This window comes from Botryllus schlosseri, chromosome 14 (assembly GCF_051294905.1).
Source record: "Botryllus schlosseri isolate E-star chromosome 14, Bs_hap1, whole genome shotgun sequence".
NCBI lineage: Eukaryota > Metazoa > Chordata > Ascidiacea > Stolidobranchia > Styelidae > Botryllus > Botryllus schlosseri.
The window spans coordinates 3221220-3243606 of record NC_137249.1 but is presented as its reverse complement, the minus strand read 5'-3'; the positions used below and the strand labels follow the sequence as shown (position 1 = coordinate 3243606).

Sequence of the window (22387 nt, the reverse complement as noted above, 5' to 3'; positions counted from 1 at the left end):
GTATAGTTATATGTGATAAAGTACAGTTATTCATACGTTGGGCTAGCATATCAACACTAGGGTTATTTTGGACTACGGAAAGGAGGATACTTTTTCAAAGTCCCAAACGTTCGTTGACGGAAATCGCAAACAGCTAATCTTGAAATAATTACTAGGAATATTGATGTGTGGACTTAAAAAAAAACAGGTCATCACTTTGATTCCACTCCCGAACGACCCGCTCGAACGTCCGCATTACCTATTTCGCGTCATTTATGTCGATTTTCAGTTTACCCTGTCTATTAGCCTATATAGATGTAAAATCTGGAAAGGAGGATGAATTGCCAAAAGGGAGGACGTTTATTCGTCCTCGGAGGGCATTTTCAATCTCCTGGAAAAGAAGGGTATAAATCCTCCTAAATGAGAACGTATGGTAACCTAACCCTAATCAATACACGACCAATTATGCGATAGACATATGCAATTCAAAAGTCTTCATCAATATCCACATGTCCTATAGCGAAATGCAGCTCAACTCTTTCTAACAAATGAGTGTATATCATTTGCTTAAATTCATAACACCGGCTGCACAGGTGATCAAAGTGTTATATTGATTTGTATGATGAGCAACGCATATTTATACTTTGCTCCCCTCTTAGCATTGATTTGCCTGACGGCGGGGAAGAATATAGGGAAAGTATCGCAACCATGTATTCAAAATGCCCAAACGCTCCAAGCACCTGGTGGTGCTATATATTTCACTGCCCTGGAGCATGTATTTCAGATGTCAAGAAAATGACGTGATGTTTTAAGACTACATTTACAGTTAGAAATGTTGGTGTTTCGCAATGAAAACGCGACTTGTTTACTGGCGAAATGATGGACAAATGGGTTTCAAACAATTGTTACCTTGGATGAAAAATTATAATAAATTAATTGATGGTTAAGACAGTTCCGCAATGGACGAACAACTGAACTAGCATACCAAGATGGACATTCATATTATTGAAGCTATGCCGTTTCATTTCTTTATTTATCTATATTTCAAGTGCTTGGGTAACAACGTTGGTTATTGTTTGCAATGATTTCCTGCTTGCGGCTTTTCACAATCCACGTAACGCTATGCATAGAAGTCAAACGACAGTTGGAGTAAATCAACGCGTATTTCATGGACTCGTCATCTCTCGAGAGTACGAGTGCCCGCGAGTATTCTGTCTGATTTAAAATCGGGTGCTTGATTAACTAAAGAAGTTGAGACATGTAGTTAAACTATATGTGACAATAAAATTGATATGAATTTTGGAATCCGCCCTCTATCACGGATAGGCACGGATAAATACCTCACATTTTGTCGCCAGATTTAACAAGATTTGTTTCCGCCAATGAATGTCCAAAAATACAAAAAGTACTCTATCGGCCTTCAGTGGCGCATCCTGGAATCGCAGTCAATCCGAGTGCGGTGCCTGCCGTTGTTCTGTTGTTATTCCAAAATTCCACTTCGATCAAGTGGCTTGAGATAGTCTGAATTTGCATTCCAACCGCTCAGAAAACACGTTTAAAATTTACGACAAGTGGATTTTAAAGAATCCCCCGACCACTTCACTCTAAATGTCGACACCAAATTCGCGATTGGAAATACTTGATACCGTTATATGCAATAAATAACCGAATGACCTTTATTGGGCAAAACGGAAACCCGATGCGATTTGAAGAAACCTCAATAATTTACCTCAATAATATGGTTTAATCCGACGCTCGAGCAAGCTGTTGATTCAGAACAAATGAACAATGCAAATACATTCGGCCGACGGCGCGTCGACGGTATGTATTTGAAATTGTGCCGAAATTTTCATGCAATCTAGTCCACAGACCTACATATGCGTGGTTGGTGAACTACAGGATTGCCTTTATTATCATATCGACGGACTATTTTAAAAGAAATTTCACTGGCTAACAAAAAAATCTCATCATGGAAGGTAAGGAAGGACATGATGAAGTTGTTATTAATAAATTGAGTTGAATTTCCACGTGATCAGCATGAATTACCAGAGAACGCATTGCTCAGGTATGACGGGCCACAACTGTTGAAAAGTATTACGCCGGCAATAGGTTATTCGTCGAGCAAGTCCACATTCACGATAAATTACAAGCAGAATCTACTGAATGACTGGGATTTATAGATTAACGGACCTCTATCTGACATATCCACTTTGCCCACCGAAACCTTCCCACGTTCCTTCGCGAATGCATAATTCTGATTAAAACAGCGGTCGTCAACTCAAAACGGGGGTGTGGCGAGATAGCGTGGTGGTATGATCCACAGCTGCATCACCAATGGGTTGCGGGTTCGAGTCCGACCGAGTTCGACTCCAGAATTCCTACCGAAGTGTTGGAGGTTTATCTAGGCTCCTCCTCGCCATTTCATCCGTGAAAGCGGTGTCTTATAAAAGCCTAGAAGTGGGCCGGGCTACAAGTCGGCAGCATTTTTCAAATTTCGTGGAGGCCGCCATCAATTCACCATCGAGATAAAATAGATCACACAGCTCAACCACATTTTTAGAACTTTACGTCTTACAACCATGGATCTACAGTTGAATAGTATATTCATATTGAAATGAACCCGAATATTTTCGGCTGACACTCGTCAGGGGTAATCGTCAGCAACTAGTAGAGAATTCGAAAGAACAGCGTATTATATCAACTATCGTAACACAAAATATGACGTCACCAGCACGAAATGTCGAATACGAGAGCGTTCAATGTACTATTTTTAGATGATACACGAGCATGGATCTACACAGTGTGAACTGCTCGTTATAGTCACGCACCCCGGTCACCGGCAGGGCATGGTATATGGTATGGTATGGAATGGCAAATTTCCATACTCCACAATAACTTAATAGTTCCACTTACAATTTTCCATATCATAGCAACATTCTTCGGTACCATATTTGATACTTTTTCCACACATTCATAGCAGTCATTCATATAACATTCTATTTTTGATGTGTGGAAATTTTCCGGCGTGTACATTCTAATTATTTTGGATGAAATTATCCAGTTAAACAGCCCTGATGCACCAGTTCTATCCCCAATTTTTAAGTCATATGTCAGCTATTATTTGGGAATCACAACAGGAGCTCATAACCAGACATGGGGTAATCGCGATTAGTAATCGTAATCGATTACGACGATTACAGCATTTTTAAGTAATCGTAATCGCAATCGATTACATTCGAAAAAATCCCGAAGTAATCGTAATCGTAATCGACTACTTCCCATATTTAATCGATTTCTTTGTGAAAGAACGGTTACTTTTTATTTGTACAAGGACTGTGACATAAACTGAACACTCGTGAACAAGAAAGATATATTATACCAGTTATCGAGAGCACAAACGTCTGATTTTCAAATGCCACTGCTCATTATTACGTCAGAGGTAGCCTATTAGCTTTGCTCGTCTTTGCGTAGGAAGTATCCACACATAGTAAATGTAGGGATGGTGTGAACCTCCCAAAGGTTCAGGTTCGTGTGAACGCGAACCTTTTTGAAAGGTTCTGTGTGAACGCGAACGTGAACCTCATGACGTCACGTGACGTCATATTGCTGATTCCAGCCCTACATTTCAGTGAAGTGATAGCTTATATTATTGACCACATAATGCCACAATGCTGAAGTACGCATTGACGTTTCGAACGACGCCAAATGGGGAAATCAAATGATATAATAGTTCCATAAAATCAATATCTTTCGTCGCTTTGCCAACAATTTCGACGAGGACTTGCAAGGAAATATACGCCTCAACGGTCTAGGCAAGGCCATACAATGTAGACTATGCGGCGTCTGAGTATTGCTATTGCTTGATATTGAGCGGAGTGTAAAACGGATTTCTGTGCTTGCTACCGATATTACCCCATCAAAAATTTATACATCAGTAGCCAACACCCCAATCGCACGGATTTTTTTATGATACAATAAACATATGAAATCAAGATTGACCCGATACGCCTGCTAGATTTTTACATTAGACAACGACATCAATTTCGTTGGTTGGTTGAATAAGCATCATTCGCCAACTACTTTTACATGCTACATGTAGTGTATATTTCACTCTTGATGTTGTGTGATTGCGGGTCAAACTCACAGCAGAGAGTCACTAAATAATCACAAACGGAAAGCTGAATATTTCGAGCAAACTTCTGTAACAAAGCAAGTAAAATATTTCAGATTGGCAGGTGCATGTCCGTTTGGTGATGTTTATTTTTATGCTGCCGGCGCAATGCATAGAATGGTGCGAAGTTGAAATGCAAAGAATTTCAACGAAAGATGTTATATGGTGACGTGAAAAATGGTGATCCATGAAAAAGGTTCACAGTGCAGAACCTACCAAGGTTCGTTTGTGAACGTGAACCTCCAAATTTCTGAGGTTCACAAACAGAACGCGAACGTGAACCTCACGTTCACACCATCCCTAGTAAATAGATATTCGATGAACATTTGTGTGATTGTAAGAAAACCCACCGTGCTGTATATCGGTTTATCAATACATTTCAGACGCCACTACCTCGCATCATGATAATTAATCATAATCACCTCTCTACCTAAGTTAAAATAGCAACTTTTGCATTGATGCTTGGTTATGCTTAGTTAAACTATAGAATGTAATAGTTCTAATTCTATAGTTAAATGCAGTTTCACCGTTACTGCTTGGCGAGCAGTAGGCCTATATGGTACGAACGTACAGCAGACATCGGTTTAAATTTCTGTACTCGCCAAGTAAAACATTACGATTTCCACAACGAAGCATTAAAATCAACAGCTGCTGATATATTCATCATAACTGGGCCGTTGTTTGGCCGTTTCTCGTAATGGCAGCTTGCACTATCTGCATCAAGTTGAATTTTATGTTCACTTTCTGTTATTCTCATAATATTCTACCCAAAACGAGTCGCTCTTTCACAATTCTTTCCTGAACATTTGGACCTGCCGTCATAGCCATCGGCTTATATACCATGTTAGGGTGGGTTGTAGCTAGAATCAGGATCAAAACAACAAAAGCGTCCTCCAACCAAACTTTGGTCTTGGGCCCCCATAGGGTAGTCAATTTTAAAGTTGAAGATTTAATTTCGTCAATAATATTGATAATTGCATTATATTGCATTTCTAATCCTGTCTATGCGCCCGATGGTCAGATTTACCTGATGAGCGGGGGGAATGGGGGAGGGGGGCGTAATTCATAATTATAACATCTGGTGTCTTGCAACAATTACTTTATTGTATGTTGTTAATTCGTGACCTCCTGTCTGTTACATAGCCAAAATATATTGGTTGTAGTGGCCCAAACAACAGACTTAAAGAAAAACTTGCGTGAGACGCACACACAAATTGTCATGTCTAATGCTCTGTGGGTGCCCGGGTGGCATTTGCTTCGTGGGCTCGGATTGGAAAGAATGGACTATTAGTCACGCCCACCCAGCGCGGCTATTAACAATGGACACATACCCCAAGTTTTGGCCAATGTCTTTCTTTAATAGCACACTCCGTGGAGTCTCATGTTGGCCGAAACTGCATATGTCTTTTGATGTGTCAAGGAGCGGTATTGTACGCCTTATTTCTTGAGGGGGAGACGTATGCATTTCGAAATCAAGCTATCTAGAGACATTTAAATCGCAAAGCTCAAAGAGATATTCCAAGTTAATGAAATCTCTCGAAAATGCTCTATAATTTATGTTGGTTTACAAAATACTTTTGAGTCCCGTCCAACCACGCTCCCCACCCTATTGGGGAATTGGGGATACGGCAGTTATGGACCTGGCAAGAATGCAAATCATTGGGTGCGATAAACCGTCTTCTATAAAATGGGCAATGGGTACATTATGACGTAACAAGGAAACGTCCCATCTTTTTTAAAGACAGTTGTTATATCATTGGGCCTTTCCAGCGCAATCCATGTATTGTCTTCCACTATAACTACTAAAATGCAAAATAAATGTAATCGTGAGTAATCGTGATTACTTTTCCAATGTAATCGTAATCGTAATCAACTACTTCCCGATTTTGCTGTAATCGTAATCGTAATCGTAATCGTAATCGCGTGATTCAGAAGTAATCGTAATCGCAATCGATTACATTCATGAAGTAATCACCCCATGTCTGCTAATAACATGTAAAACTATTGTGGCAATGCACTATGCTAGCAGTGGTATGGAGAGATCTTCTACAAAATTACAAAAAAGGTATTGTTAGAATATATCCTAGAATACAATTTCACATCGCTAAAATCATTAGGGATTTTGCGACAGCAGATCAAATGTCCGATTCCCCCACAAGGTGTGGGACACATACTATTTAGCTTCATTAGGCGACATCCGGTTGTCCATTCTTTTATCAGAGTAAACCAAATTTCATGAATTGCAATAAGTGTCGTAGGCCGGCAAGGCGTAACATCGCTCCGAGACTTGGGCTACCCGGGTCGAATCATGGAAATTCGAATTCTGCGGGTCAATCGGCAGTACCACTCTCTCTCTCTCTCTCTCTCTCTCTCTCTCTCTCACCGTCGCTATTTCATTCAGTTACGCATTTTCCGAAAACTATATCTGTCAAGTTATCATGCATTCGCAAATCTGTCGTGTGGCCACATTTCCCATTAACATTTTATAATACTCAAACACATAGATATCAAGAAATACACGGTCTCGTATATAATTTTATTTTGATCTGCAAGACAGATAAGCTGATGACAGTTTGAAATCATTTTGCCATAGTTCTTGGCCATTTCGAGAAACGATCATGCATGATATGTGCAGATTAGTCTTCGTTCCTTTATGTCCTTTCTAAAGATAATTTGAAAAAAGCGTCAGCATCTTTTCATTAAACATTCCTCACATTTTTATGGGTATTCAATGCTGCTATAATATATGACGCGATCGTCGATTCTACATGAAGTGGTGAATTCCATAAAATACAATGGCATAATCGTACACAACGCGATGCGAAGCTTTTATAATCTCATATCGCGAATTTGCAATCATTCCCTACTTCCGCATTTTCCGCATGTTCGCATGCATAGCGGCCAAGCTGTATCGCATAGTTGGTGGTAGTATTTGACGAGGGCACAGTCTCTTCTTCTATCTTCACAGACTGACACTAGCAGAAAATATACGTGTTTTAGAGAAAGTGGCGTGGAACAACGCTAGAGTGTGCTGTAAATTGAAGATTGTTAAGGCGACCCATACCTGGGCATATTGTCAAAGAGCAGTCGCGTTTCGACGGGCCAACACCACACATTTTCGACGCCACACGCTTGCCGCCATAAAAGCATCTTCTTTCCCTGATCCCGATCCCGCATGAGGCTGAGCATTTGGACCACGAACCCCAACGTGGCATTTCTGAAAGTCAATACAGTCGGTATAAACCAACATAAATTGTCGTTACCGTATTTGATCATATTCTGATGGGCTGGGCAATAATTAACTTTTTAAAATTGTTTTCAATTAATTACACTGGTCAACGCATATTTTTAGGCAGACAAGGTAAAAGTGGTTTGGGGGGATCTGAAGGGCAGTGATTCCGAGTATGGCATTAGTGTTTTTTACAAATTGACTCTATCTTTGAAGATAATCTATGGGGCTATTTTAATTAAAATCTCATATTTTCGCTGTGTGGGTTAGATAAAAAAAAATGGCTCAGTCGTACTATGAAGTTCAGAAATTCAATCTGCTTGTTATTTTGACACGCTGAAGACTGTTTTAAATCAAAATACATCAACATAATTATGTTTCGGGGTATTGGATTTATCATAATTGGAGACTTTCACGGATATCATGTGTACATAAATAAACTTCAATCATGTATATAAGTATTTACCTAAATACTCAAATAACGTTGGATTAATTGAATCAGTTGTATGTCAACCACCTATTTTAAATTCAAAATAATCAGTTGGCATATAATAATAATAACTTATCTTATAGCAAAATAGGTTCTTGTGCTATTTTTGGTTGTAAGCAATTTAGTGCAGTTTTTCGAAAGGCTCCAGCAATAGTCTGCCATAATATGTTTAATTTGATAACATGCCCTAAAGGCCTAAATTTTCCAAGACGACACGTCACTCAGTTCTACCGGAGAATCTGATAATTCTGAGAGGATAAAAAAATTATAGTAAAATGTACGGAATTACCAATATTATTTACTGATTCGGTCATGAATTCTAGAAAATTTCCGCGCTTCGCGCGATTAGGCTCTGTATGTCTCTTTGCCTGCACTGAGTAAAATGGATGTGCTCAAAACTATTGGTGAAAGCATCTATCCAACTGTAGGGGCCCTAGACCAAGGTTTTTCGGGGGTGGGGTGGCGGGTTGACTGAGGACGTGCCTTTTCGGCACTGGTTTTGCGTATGGCCATTGGCCAGGTATAGCTGTTGCCAAGTGTTGTCGTGCGGCACATTGTATCCGTAGTAGCCGGAGTAGCCTACGTATGGTTGTAGTGGGCAATAAACGTTCAGCAAGGTAGCACGACAAAATGCTTGGTTCGACTCCGAAACACTTCTCTCGATATTGTCGAAGAGATGAATGTTATTCGAATTGGCGTGTCGGTTAAATCCACGGCATACGGCGCGAACGACTGTAAACGACTCTCGGCGGTAGCACGTTTATCTGGGAAAGTCGATTTTACCTCGATTCAGCAGACTCACTACCGTAAAATCACATGCAGGCCATCATGAACATAATCAATTACGATTAAACCCCTAAAAATGTCACTCTCTAGCTCTAGCGCCATATACTTGCAAAAAAAGGCTGCATACTTTACATTTTGGGTTGATTTCAATTTCTGAAAGTCCGCCGGTCGGCCAAATATTTTTTGAAATTTTACCAGTCCACGAGGTGAAAAAGGTTGAGAACCACTGCTCTAGTATCAACAATATTATCATAAAATATATCAAGATGACAGAACAGGAAGTGGGATTTAATGCTCATGTTTGCTCCAAGGTTTCCATATGCAGATACCAATTCTCGGACCAACTGTTTGTGGTTGGGTGCTTTGTGATATTCCAAAAAGTTGTATTTTAGTTAGTTGCGGAATTTTAAAAGTCGTTAGTCCTAGTTCTAGTTGGGGGTTTTGAAAAGCGATTACTTCTAGTTACGGATTTTGAAAAGTGACTATAGTTCTAGTTCTAATTGCGGATTTTGAAAATTGGGTGGTTCTAGTTCTAGTTGTGCTTTTTGAAAATCTAGTAGTTTGTACAAGTCTGTGTCATAGTTGTAGTAGATTTATCTAATAGCAACGCATCTCTGTTTCTTAGACGGTTCAGTGCTGATATTGCGCAGCGCTCACCTTTACCGACCCTCTTGTATGATTTAAATCGAAGTAGGCCATAGTTTATGCGTTTCTATTCTCGCGGATGTGTAGATGGTAGGGTATTGCACGATATCTATTTGTTTCAACTTCTCGAAGCTTCGTACTCAATCCTCAATTTTTGATGATAATATCAGACTGTAACATGTAGCTAAACAGGTACTCACGTATTTTATTAGCAGTTCTACGTGTGCGTGAGTGATGCAACGCCTTTTTGTATTTATATATCATGTTATATCATGTATTTAACTTTATTTTTGATTCAAGATAAATGGCCAATTAATCTGTCCTTCACTGAGCGAGCAAATTGTAATGACTTTGAATCATCACTAATACTTCCAAAATTCAAATTGACTTGAATTGTGACTTGAGTCGTGACTTGACTTGACTCGAATCATCTCCAAAAACGAGTGTTGGCTTGACTTGACTCGAGTCAAAATGTGCAATGACTCGAGATGACTCGTGACTCGAAGGTAGTGACTTGATCCCAACAGTGGTATTCACGTACTAACACTATTGATAAAATTCATTTATTTACCTCAAGAGATTTTCGCACGTCGCGTGACTGCATTTTCGATTTTTACTGGTTTTTCATACCATTGAGGCTTGTTCGTGAATCGATCGTCTAATACTGGATTTAGTTCGCTACAGAAGGGTGTGTGGGTATGGGTGTGCGTCTATGAATCGTGTGTGAAGGGTAGTGATGGAATCTCCCTATAAATGATGGATACATATGGAGGGGTGGGAATTTCCCCTAAATTCATAAGCAATTTGTTTTTTGGCTGGGCCCTTGGCATTCACCGTTCATATTCGACTTCGTGTAATGTTTAATCCACTTTTAACAACTCTGGTTGGGTGATACCAAATACCTGGTATTCTTCATATAATAGTTTCCTCGCTCATGACAGTTTGGCCCCATTTTAAGTAGCAACACTGATTAACGAAATACGAACAGTGTTGTAACTTTACTATTCTTCGAAGTTACAACGGAACGCCTTTTTTTGCCCATCCTTAGTCTCGAGTCACATGACTTCCCCGAGTCTTGTGTACAAGTCGAGTCAGTACACAATTTGACTCGAGTCGAGTCGAGTCGTTTTCCTTATATTAAGAATATAACCCGAGTCAAGTCGAGTCATCAAAAATTACGTTGCATTGCATTGCAGTTGGTGGGTCGCGTGCGCATGTCTTAGTCTATTACAATATTAGGTAGAATTGTTATCGATTTCTGTATCGGATTTTGTTAATATATAGGCAGAGGTGGAGAAAGTGTACTCATCGTTTGCACTTAATTACATGCAGTGGTAGGAATTCTTACAGTATGCCAAAACGGCTTGAAGTAGGCTATAGTAGTAGATACTCAAGCAAATAATATACAGCAGTAGATCGAGACGAGGTGTTACAAGCTAGTTGCTTTAGGTAATTGACAGCGACAATTTTCATAATTGCAAGATGCGTTTTATTCAGTACCGAAGAATAATTAATGGCCATGAAAACAGGTGCGGTATTCGAAATCATACAGGGTATGCATAACCATAACCCCGTTTTCCGATAATTTCGTTCATGATAGAGATATCAATCTATCTAGACAACAATACCTACTTCAAAAGCGGTTGTAGTATGCGTGGGAGTAATCTAAAAACTTTAGCACTTGAGCAAGCAGTGGAAGTAGACAAAACCCACGGGAGTCGTGACTCGTGAGTATGCAAAAATATAAGCACTTGCGGTAGTTGTTAACCATTTCTGATTACATGCATCACGTTGTGTGTCCCGCAGCTTGCACAGCATTTTTCTCCAAATTGAATAAAATTGGCCCTAGGCTACTGCGTAACACATTTTATGCAGAAATGTTATTATCATCGATCTATGTATATAAATTGGCGTATGAAGTCGTTACAGTATAGCAAGGCTGCATTACCAAATCCTCATTTTCCAAATGTTTCACTTACTGGGAGGTGGATCTTTCATAGTTTCATCTATCCAGTCCAAGTATTTTGATACGTTTGTGTAAATGCCTGGCTTCTTTTCTGCTCCGCATTCCTTAGCGCCATGACTGGTAACTCCCGTCAATATCGGTACACCCAAATCGTTCCTGCAAACCAACGGCCCGCCGCTATCACCGCCACAAGTATCTTGTCCCCCTTCCTTGTGACTGAAAAGTAAGGCCGTGAAGTTTAATAACATATTCTTATTATCGCGATGATCAAATATCTATACCCGGCACAAATTGTGTTTTTAACAACGATAGTTTTTGCTGAGCGATACCACGCCTCGCAGACATCTCGGTCTACTATTTTGACTGTAGCTTCTTGAAGAATGTCGGGAAGACTGCCATCTATATAAAGATAAAGCGCGGTATCTCATTTCCTCGGTATATCTGTCATAGGCGTTCCTTTCCAATGTGTTATTGAGCATTGGAACGTTGAATTCCGTTGCTGGTCGTGGCAGTGAGAGGAACACACATTTCTACCAATAACATAGCTAGAAAAAAATTGGGTGGTGGATCCATTCGTCAGGGGTAATCGTAAGCAACTAGTAGAGAATTGGAAAGAACATTGTATATCAACAATCGTATCACAAAATATGACGTCACCAGCATGAAATTTAGAATGAGAGAGCGTTCAATGCACTATTTTAGGTGGTACACGAACTCCTTTTATTGACAGAGTTTTGATTGGTGTATTTTGATAAAAGTCCATTCCAAGGCACACAAAAGGAAGTGTGAGTCGAGTACACTGAACGCTCTCTTATTCAAAATTCCCTGCTGGTGACGTCATATTTTGTGATACGATTGTTGATATACAATGTTATTTCCAATTCTCTACTAGCTGTTGACGATTACCCCTGACGAGTGTCAGCCGAAAATATTCGGGTTCATTTCAATATGAATATATTGTGAAATTGTATACTGAAGTTCTGTACCTCCAAGAAGCTCATCAAATGATAAGTTCACCGACAGTGCAAAACCTACGTACAAACGAAATGCACGAGTCAACAAATTTTGACTTTGTAAACAATTTTGACAATTTTTTGACCTAACGCTACAATTTTGACGAAATTACGCCTTATTTTGACATGTCTAAAAAAATCGCCCTAGTAATGACTAAAGAGAAAAGAAAATACGACCATACTTACCTCGACCTCGGATTCCCGTCTGTTCAGAAAACTTATGAGCAACTGCCACAATCAGTGGTTTTGTTTACATGGCTCGTCACTACAAATCCTGGAGCGGCTTAACTTGAACCAATAGAAAGTCCTTACTAAACAAAGTCTTACCAAATACAGGCATATCTAAACTCCGGGATTAATAACTAGTCACGTAACCGCATTTACACATCCTTGACCAAATATTATTGACGGGAGCATTTTCAAGACCCGAAAAAAATCAGAAGTGGGGAATGAAGAGAAAATGGTTGGGAACCGCTGTTCTAGAGTGTGGTAAGTTTCGATTTCAGCAGCATAAGCTATTTAGCTGGATTGATTGTAAAGATACTGTGATGTGATATGGGGTGGTAGGGAGACAGACGACTAAACACGTATAGGATACAGTGTTGGGATGAGTCGAGTTTATTTCATATGGCTTGACTTGGCTGGAGTCACTATGCAAAAATGACTTGACTTGACTTGACTCAACGTTTCGGAAATGTGGATTGACTCGCGGCGGAGCTAAATGTACGAGTCAATTTCAAGTCATCCAGTGACGATGTCGATAAAAATGGCTGATCTTGTATACATTCGGATTGTTCGCGATACGCTTGTGTGACCTGTGAGAGTGAGCATTGAGCAATCACTCAATGACTGTGTGTTTTACTGAGCCTGCATTGTTCTATCACAAATAAATTGACCGCAAACAAAGTGATCGTAGTTTTGCAGTTCCACGTATGCGTGAGCGATACGTCGCCTTTTGCATGTTTATTTACCTCTATATTGGTCAGACTTGGACAACTAGAAAATTTTCAGCTTTTCTGAATTAGATTAGAATTAGAATTAGAGCTCCACAGTTTTTTTCAAACTAGATTAGAATTAGAATTAGAGCTACAAAGCTTCTTCAAATTAGATTAGAATTAGAATTAGAGCTACTAAGCCTTTTCCAGATTAGATTAGAATTAGAATTAGAATTAGAGCTATACTTAGTTCGCAAAAACTTGGAAATGGAATGAAATTGTATATGGGAAATGAATACAGCAAAATGCAGTTCACATCAAATCACAGTGCGTGGTGCAAAAGGCCGTGAGGCGATAGGCGCCACATATTTTTGTTTAATAAACAACAACAATAGTACATTCCCATAAACATGAGAATGGTTAACTTCTGTACACCAAGCTTGGCTCGATTTTTACTATACTTTAATAAAATATTACTTCTTTTATGGTAACCATGGGCATCGCCCATGTTAGTCAGAATGCCAATGTACTAACGTAAAGTTTTAGAAGCTAGAATGCTGTTCGCAGACTACAAGCTATACTTAGCAGGCTATATTCGTCATAATGTCTACTGTGACTGCACGGTGTAAGTAATGCGATGGCGGCTTGGAACTGGATTTCCCTGCGCAAGCGGGATATTCTTTTTAACTCACTGCAATAGTGCAATATGCCTCGGACAAAGAGGCATTTTCAGGAAAACAATAATTAGATTAGAACTAGAATTAGAGAATACGGACATTTCACAAATTAGATTAGAATTAGAATTAGAGCATGAAAGCATTTCACAAATTAGATTAGAATTAGATTACTGGCATTTCGCTCTAATTTAGTGAAATTAGACAACTAGAATTGTCTAGTTGTCCAAGTCTGATATTGGTCCCTCGAATCAAATTAAATGGCGACTTTCTAATAGCTATCAAAATGCAATGACCTAATTATGCCTCGTACTTCGAAACATCATTTTGACTTGAATTGGGACTTGACTCGTGACTTGACTCGTGACTTGACTTGACTCGACTCGACTCGACTTGACTCGCCTTGACTCGACTTGACTCGAGTAACCCCGAAAAATTGATTGACTTGACCTGACTCGAGTCACCTTCAAAAATCGATTTACTTGGATTGACTCGAGTCAAAATGCTAAATGACTCGGGATGACTCGTGACTTGAAAGTAGTGACTTGATTCCAACACTGATATGATGCAATGAGGATTGTGTGATCTGCTTTGTGGGGGTCAATAAATAAAGACTTATTGATAAGTTTACATTCGTCAAACCCCCATCCTGTAACGTCGCATGTTTTTCCATTGGAAAAATGCGTCTTCCTTGGCGGTAATGCAACCGGTTTCAGATTTGCTCTGGGAACCACCGGTCGCTTCAATTTTACGAGACAAATATCGTAGTCCAGAGTGTAGTTATCGTAATCTAAACGGAAAGTCAAAGCATGTAAACCAGGCGGATGGCGAATCAAACTGACAGAGCATGCATGTCTATACGTGTCGAAATGGACGTGTTTCAATGTGCTATAAAACTATATTATACTATGTTTTATTTACGCCCAGCGATAGCAAAAATGATTCAAATATTTAGTCTCTACTGAAAATATTGTGCCTTCTCGCTCAAATTACCACTATTCGCTTTGCGGTACTACGTAGGCTCATTATGATTATGTTCAATTATTTTTATTCCCACGGGACAAAACTGAATGACACGCACGCGTTGATTGGTGAGCCATTTTGATTTTTGCTCGGACATATGTTTGAGTATATATTGTCAACTAGTGGACGGCTATATATTTTTATCGCAGTGATCGAAGTCGAGGAGAGGTAATTATATGATCTATGTTACAGGGTCTGAAGTTATGAACTGAGAGTAAACTACTAATGTCTATTGCAAATGAGAGCCTAGAAATGTGATTACTTTTTGCTTGAGCTTCAACTATCGAGGCATGATTATTTTTTGGGGTTTCGGTATATAAATGAAATCATATTTGATTCATTAACCTTGTAAAACAACTTCATTTTGGCCTTTCATATCAGACGAAAGTCACCTAATGTCCCACCAAAACGAAATTCACTCTGTGCCACTAAACAGCGATAATAAATATAAAACCGAATTGACAACGATGTTGAAGAGCGAATACACCCAATACGAAACCGGAGGCTTATGCAATATATAATCTCAATAGTCATTCATACAGATCAAAATATAGTTGCAGACACGTTTGGATCACAGCCTTCACTACCTAACTGATGGTCATGACAGTCTTTATTATTCAATAAAATATGAAAAATATCCACCAGGAAAATAAAAATCGAGGTAAAGACCTAATGTATGTAGGCCTACTTGTGTAACAGGCGTTGAGGGGGGTGCTTCTTGGCGACTGAGGTCTTTTGGACTGTGTATGTTCATTGACGAAACTATATCCCCGTTGTCCAATGTGGCACAGTTCATCAGTGATTTAACCATGCAGAGATTTTTCAATAGCATGTTAAAGGTGAATGGAATTATATGTATGCATTGACCATGTAACGAATTGCACGAGCGGAACAGGAAAATGCCTAATCATTGAGCTAAATCTAAAAATTACGGTTATCGTTGACAGATTCCAAAATATGATGATTACTAACGGAAACCTTTCTGTTGCGGGCAAAGATCATCCACTTCCTAATCGTAGCATATCATTCACTATTCAGTCGCAAGATTTATCAATTCACAGATTCGTCGGGAAATCTAAATTTCCCAACTCTACTTTTTAGGCTCGACCCTAGGACGTTCATTTATCTTTCATGGGCCCGTTGGAAAATAGCCCATGATCGGTTCACGGACCTCAATTAAGGAATTTTGCTTTACACACTTGTTCTGTCGCTTCATAAAAATTCCTTCCAATTCTTGATGATATATTTCATAAAAATCTCTAATATCTAAAAATTGTTAAGTTACCTAATTTATGCCTACACACCAAATTTGGTTCAATTCCAGCCAGTAGCCGCATCGCTACAGGACAAGAAAGTTTCTATTTATTATATAAAAATAAATAAAACAAAATTTGAAAATTTCCTGTTCACCCCATGAAAGTGTTGGGTTGTCTATAGAAACGATGCTCACCAAATTTGGTTCAATGCCAACCACTGCAAGCGGAGCTATTGCCGTCGAAAATAATAAATAATTAAAAAATTGGCCACCGTAAATACGATTTTATTCGTAATCCAAATTTTTCGACGGCAATAACTCCGCTTCCACTGGTTGGAATCGAACCAACTTTGGGGGGAATCGTTTTTATAGACAACCTAACCCTTTCATGGGATGAACAGGAAATTTTCAATTTTTTTCAATTTATTTTTATATAATAATTAGAACTTTTCTTCTCCTGTAGCAATGCGGTTACTGGCTGGAATTGAACCGAATTTGGTGTGTAGGCTTAAATTAGGTAACCTAACAATTTTATCAAGTAGCCAGTACGATTTGAGAAAAAAAAGTCATTTTTGAACACCCCTACTGCACGGGTTACAATCAATCACACTCATATTCCACGAGTGCGGTCCATGCTTTTATTGCAGCGAGAAGGTCAAAACTCGAAAGTCACCAGCATACTTTTGTGACAAAGCACCTTTTCCGCAGCTCCAAAGACTGCTCCACTGCTGTTTCCATTTTTCCAGACGCTCCCCATTACTATTTTCGTAATGACTTCTCTATTGGAAGTAACATCGGTTTATACGTTACCGAAATAGGTTTAATCGCCGCATGCACTTGCCTGTCAAAACAATGCGCGGCCGACAGAATCCATTTATTTGCTATCAAGGACCCTCCGCATCGATCCAATCCGTTGTCGAGTTCGAAATATACTTGCCATGGATATTTTCGGGGACTTTCAACGTCAAGGCCATGAACTACTAAAAAAGTTTTGGCACGAACGGGGGACGTAAGCTCTGTAGAAACATAAATCGTTGGCAGAGTATGTAAATGTAATTCTTTATCAAAGTATCTTACATAACCTACTATGTATAGCTCACTTACCTCCGACAAATGGTGAAATATCTCGGGACAGAACAGCTGGGAACAGGCCTAATCCAAGACACAGAACTGCAAACGATGCAACTCGCATTTTGCGGTATTCGGGCATCGGACGCGAATGAAGCATTGTCAAATCTGAACACATCATTATATATATAATATTCCTCGATTTAATTGCCCGCGGGCTGCCATGGTTGACGTATGCAATCCTACTTGGCTCATGTATGTTATCATCATTGAATCTACACTTTGATATGTGTAATATGATTTGATGTAAAGGTAAAAGCCCAAAACGCACCATACGAAAATGATTGCTTCATTGCATCAACGTTTGTTTTGGTCAGTGAAATCTTTCAGATATTTGAAGTGTCGTATGGATATGACCCAAAAGAATTTGGCATAGAAATGGTGCATCATGGGCTGTGAAAATGGATAATTACATCCAAAGTAATCACATTATGAACGCCAGAAAATTTCCACACAGCAAAATAGTATATTATCTGTGAGGTTGGGCAACTGGGAAGGTATGTAAATTGTAATTATGAGATAGAACGAGTGAGACGGGTATGGACTATAGAGTAGGCCGTATGGAAATTTCCCATTCCTAGTTTTTCATGTCATGAGCTTCTGTTGCGATTCCCAAATATTCCCATGTATATTTTAGATTCCTTCTTCGACGATTGGGCAATCTACACCGCTGACATAAAGAAATTAGGTATAGAATTGGTGCATCAGAGCTGTTGAAATGGATAATTTCATCCAAAGTAATCAGAATATAAACGCCGGAAAATTTCCACATATCCTAAATATAATATTATCTGAGAGGCAGGGTTGTAATGACTCGAGTCATGATTCGACAAGAGTCACGGTTTTCTGATGACTCGACTTGACTCAAGTCAATCTGTTTATTGACTCGACTTGGACTCGAGCCATTGCGCATGACTCGAACCGAGTCAAAAATGGCATTGTAATTTCGAATAATAGTAAAGTAACCACACTATTGGGATTTCGTCTATTGGTACTAGTACTTGAAAATGCGACCAGAAACTGCTAGAATTGAGGAAAATTAGTATATTATAAATGTGAACCATTCGATATCACCAAACAGTGTTAAATAAGTGGTTTTACCAAGACTCTGACCAGTCAACAAAACGACTTGGACTCGGATTCGAGTCGTAATACCATGACTCGGAATCGATCCTCTGTTCGCTGACTTGGACTCGGACTCGGAAATATTACATTCCATACCATATCATCCACTCGTTGTAGGTTCGCGGTAAATGAGTCGCTTCAGCGATAAACCAACTGAACCAACAATAGTGAGAGAATATCGTAAAGCTTGTGCTTGTAATAACAGGTTACCATATTATGGAGCGATATGAAACACATGTTCGTGATGTCAGGCACATGGGTGTTAACCAGAGTTGGGATGACTCGAGTCAACTTCTCGTATAACTTGACTTGACTCGAGTCACCTTGCAAAAATGACTTGACTCGACTCGGAGGAAAATGTACGATTCAATTTCACGTCATCAAGTGATCGGCGTCGACCAACTCGCTGTGTCTTGAAAAAGTTCGGATTGTTCGCGATGCGCTGCTGGTGTGACCTGTGAGAGCAACCAGCTATTTAATAATTTTTGAGTTTCACTGATCCTGCATTGTTACATCACAAATAAATTGACCACAAACGAAGGGATCATAGCTTACAGTTTACGTTGTAGCAAAGTAGGAGTATAATATTCGTATAGCAATGTATCTCTGTTCGATGGACTGCTCACATTGCTAAGTGATATTCACCTTATTTGACCACAAACGAAATGATCTTAGCTTACAGTTTGCGTTGTCATTAACTAGGAGTATATTTTGACGATTTAAATATGTCAATCCAACGTCTTCAACAAACCCAACCATCAACAACTAATTTGGAGATGATGTGGTAAATCACTACGAACACGTGGCGCAATCCACCAAGCAGGAAATTCAGGTGGAAATATTCGAAAACCCAGGATTTAGGGATGAATCTGAATTTATCTTTGAGCTGTGCAGAGCATGCCGCTATTTCAAAGAAAGTAGTAGAAAAGGCCTGCTACTAATCAAATGGAATTAACTCCAATCTCTACTTCAAGTCATAACCCTACTGCTGGCATTGCTCATTGGTGCTCACAGGGGATGGTGTGAACGTGAGGTTCACGTTCGCGTTTGATGTGTGAATCTCAGAAATTTGGTGATTCGCATTTGCAAACGAATCTTGGTATGGTTCTACACTGTGAACCTTTTCCATACATTACAATTTTTCACGTCATTGCAACATCTTTGGTTGAAATTGTTTGCATTTCAACTTCGGACCACTCTCTGTATGGCGTTGGCAGCATCTTCATCCTTGCAGAGTATTCAGGCATGGTTACTAACTAGTGGCCCCTATAACAACGTTTTTCAACCGTTTTCGTCGCGGTACACCCTTTTAAGGTTTACTTAAAAACTCGTACACCCCTGACCACATATTACACCCATTCTGTAGTAAGCCGTATTTCGATTACATATATAACATTTCGCATTGCAGCGGGGAGTCGTCATGGTCCGTCTGGACGATAAACATTCGTATGAAATTAGCTACAGGGAACGTTGCCCCGCGGAGAGCCCTTGTGGTGTCCTGTGCCATCACTGATTTCTCGAGATATACCTTGCGTATAAGAAGTTTCTAATTGTAAAAGCAGAAAATTCCCGCCGGCTTACTATATATGCACCAAAATCGCGAGTATAAATGCTGGGAAAAGTTATAGGGATTAGTTTTCTAATCACGCCGAGCGCGAAAAATTATTTAACCTCTTGAATGACTTTCGTCGATAATGTTGGTTGTATCACATATAACCATCGAAACTTTATTCATCCTCAGCCCACGTGATCAGATTAACCTGTAAAGCTTATGGAGGGATGTGTCTTTGGAAAATTAATGATGATGCATCTTCTGGTATTTATTATTGACTTTGTTGCATGTTGTTATTTTTTGAATTCCCATCAGGATTGTCGGTATAGTCAAAATATATTGGAATCGCTCAAACGTACCAGAAAAACCTTTATTCGTGAAAGGCACGCGATTCAAACTTAATATTTTTATGGGGTCCTGAATCGCGCTAAGCGTGAAGAAATATTTTCGATTGAAACTTGATAGTTCTCCAGGGGGATAGTTATAACGAATATTGTAATGAGTCGCAGAAAAGGCAGTTTTTTCACAACGCGAGTATGATTTAGTAGCCGCGGTACTTTGGACGTTAATCTGCATGCAATCGCATTGACCCCGTTATAATCGTGGCCACAAAGCCATTAAATTTGAAGTATATTTCCGCAAACTAGTCGATCGATCTCGTATAAAATGACGACTGATAGTTACCAAGCCACGGCGGACAAGAATGTCCAACCATTTCAAATACATACAGTTAACGCGTCATGGACGGTTTTTTTTGTGGATTATGCAACGTGCCACGCATAGTTCTGTGCACTATTGGCACATTAGATGATACGACAATTTCCATAATTTCAAATACTGTACATTCAGCTGACGCGTCATCGACGGAATTTTTGACATTGTTTATTAGTTCAAAATCAACTAACGTGCTGGAGGATTGGATTTCACCTGGAAACGCCCGTCATCTGGAACTGATCGAGGATTTATTTAAACGAATCGAGTTTCCGTTTAGCCCAGGAAACTCATTTGGTTGCTCATTGCAAATGACGGCAGCAATTAATTCCAATTGCGAATTTGGCGTTGACATTTCGAATGAAATTCCTTAAATTCCACGTCTCCTGATTTCGAGCACGGATCTAAGTGGCTTTAATATTATTAATATTATTATTATTATTAAAAGGTTTGAGGTCTTCTGCGCCGCGGTTTAGAACCTGGAAAATTTCAGAAAAGTTGCATTTACGTAGGTGTCGGGAAACCCCCGAGCTCAAAGGACGTGTTGAATAACAGCAGAGCATCGGCTGCTACCGCTACCGAGTCCATTGTTATAAATTTACATTTTGCCACGTTGGGTTACGTCCTGTCGAGTGCAAATGCTAAAATGTCAACGCTGCACTACTAAAATATACTGATTGAATGGGTAATTAATGGATTTCACGTCTTTAGTCCCTATTGTGACTGCAGTCAGGCAGACCTTCACCGTTTTCGTTCTGGTAGATTTAAGCTGTCGGAAACAATGTCCTGTGAAAACTTGCAACAAAAATCTGGGTATTCATCCGTTCATACCCGAGATAAAAGTGAAAAATTTCCTAGAAGCAGGTTCCTATAACGAATCAATTTTCAAATACAAATACTTCCACGCCCCTAATCCTTTTTTTATATTCCAACACCTTAATTTAAATCAGGCAGAACACACGCAGGCACAGTGACGTGCGGTCAGGGGAGGCAAGTAAGGCAGTACCTCACCTGTCGTCAGGACGAGACTTTTTTGTCGCCGTAAGAACAGCGACGCGGGGACAGAGAAGCCGAGAATAACCTCCGACTCGAAATCGAACGCCGGCCGCCGGAAATCCGAATATTAACAGTGTCAAAGCACCAGAACCCTATGAAATTCGCCAAGGAGTGTGAAATTGTACTTTATTACGTATAATGACAGCACAGTGAAACAATAACTAGGTGAGACACAAACGAATCTGCCTCACTCACTATTCGCTAACAATTGGATAATTGCAGCACAGTGAAACGCACTATCGATTTCGGAAACCGATAGTGTTGTATGAATCGTGAAGTTGCGACGACCAATTCGTATTGCGGAGCAAATACATTCCCTTACTGGTGTAGCTGCAATGTGTTTCCCTCCGCACACATACCTTTAACCGCGGTATGTGGTAGCTACCAATGTTCCCGCTAAGCTGCGCGCCTGCGCAATTGCGCAGTGCTTTCACGGTCTCTGCGCACAGAAAATCTAAGGTGCGCACAAGAAAGCCAAAGTGATAACCTTTCTTTTAGTCGTCACGCACTGTTTTCCAAGGGATCGCGCAGTGACTTAGTGAGTGCGTGCAGACTCATGAAAAATTAGGGGGAACATTGGTAGCTACATACATAGTCTGCGTTTTTTATTTTTTTTATTTCAATGTTCATGTACACAGGCCGATATCCT

The 22387-nt window shown here is 39.7% G+C and overlaps 2 protein-coding genes across 2 annotated transcripts in view; one reads left to right on the top strand and one right to left on the bottom strand.

Annotated features, from left to right (window-relative positions):
* LOC145456164 (uncharacterized) overlaps nt 1–22387 on the top strand; it is a 194613-nt gene that overhangs the window by 63922 nt on the left and 108304 nt on the right. The window lies entirely within an intron of this gene.
* LOC145456188 (trypsin-4-like) lies at nt 6668–21711 on the bottom strand. Its single transcript, XM_080334269.1, has 10 exons — nt 21694–21711; nt 17271–17402; nt 17008–17182; nt 16848–16945; nt 14520–14678; nt 11548–11665; nt 11280–11482; nt 7215–7367; nt 7018–7125; nt 6668–6812 (listed from the first exon to the last, which is right to left on the bottom strand). Exons 2-10 carry the CDS (start codon nt 17392–17394, stop codon nt 6802–6804), a joined length of 1149 nt encoding a protein of 382 aa, XP_080190395.1. The 5' UTR covers nt 17395–17402; nt 21694–21711; the 3' UTR covers nt 6668–6801.

Excerpts from the sequence above, each read along its gene's own strand:
- LOC145456188 (XM_080334269.1), bottom strand. The coding sequence starts at position 17,394 with ATGCTTCATTCGCGTCCGATGCCCGAATACCGCAAAATGCGAGTTGCA. Across the intron at positions 7,368-11,279 it reads TATGAAAGATCCACCTCCCA|AAATGCCACGTTGGGGTTCG; the intron begins GTAAGTGAAACA and ends ATTGACTTTCAG. Across the intron at positions 7,126-7,214 it reads CTCTTTGACAATATGCCCAG|TGTCAGTCTGTGAAGATAGA; the intron begins GTATGGGTCGCC and ends ATTTTCTGCTAG.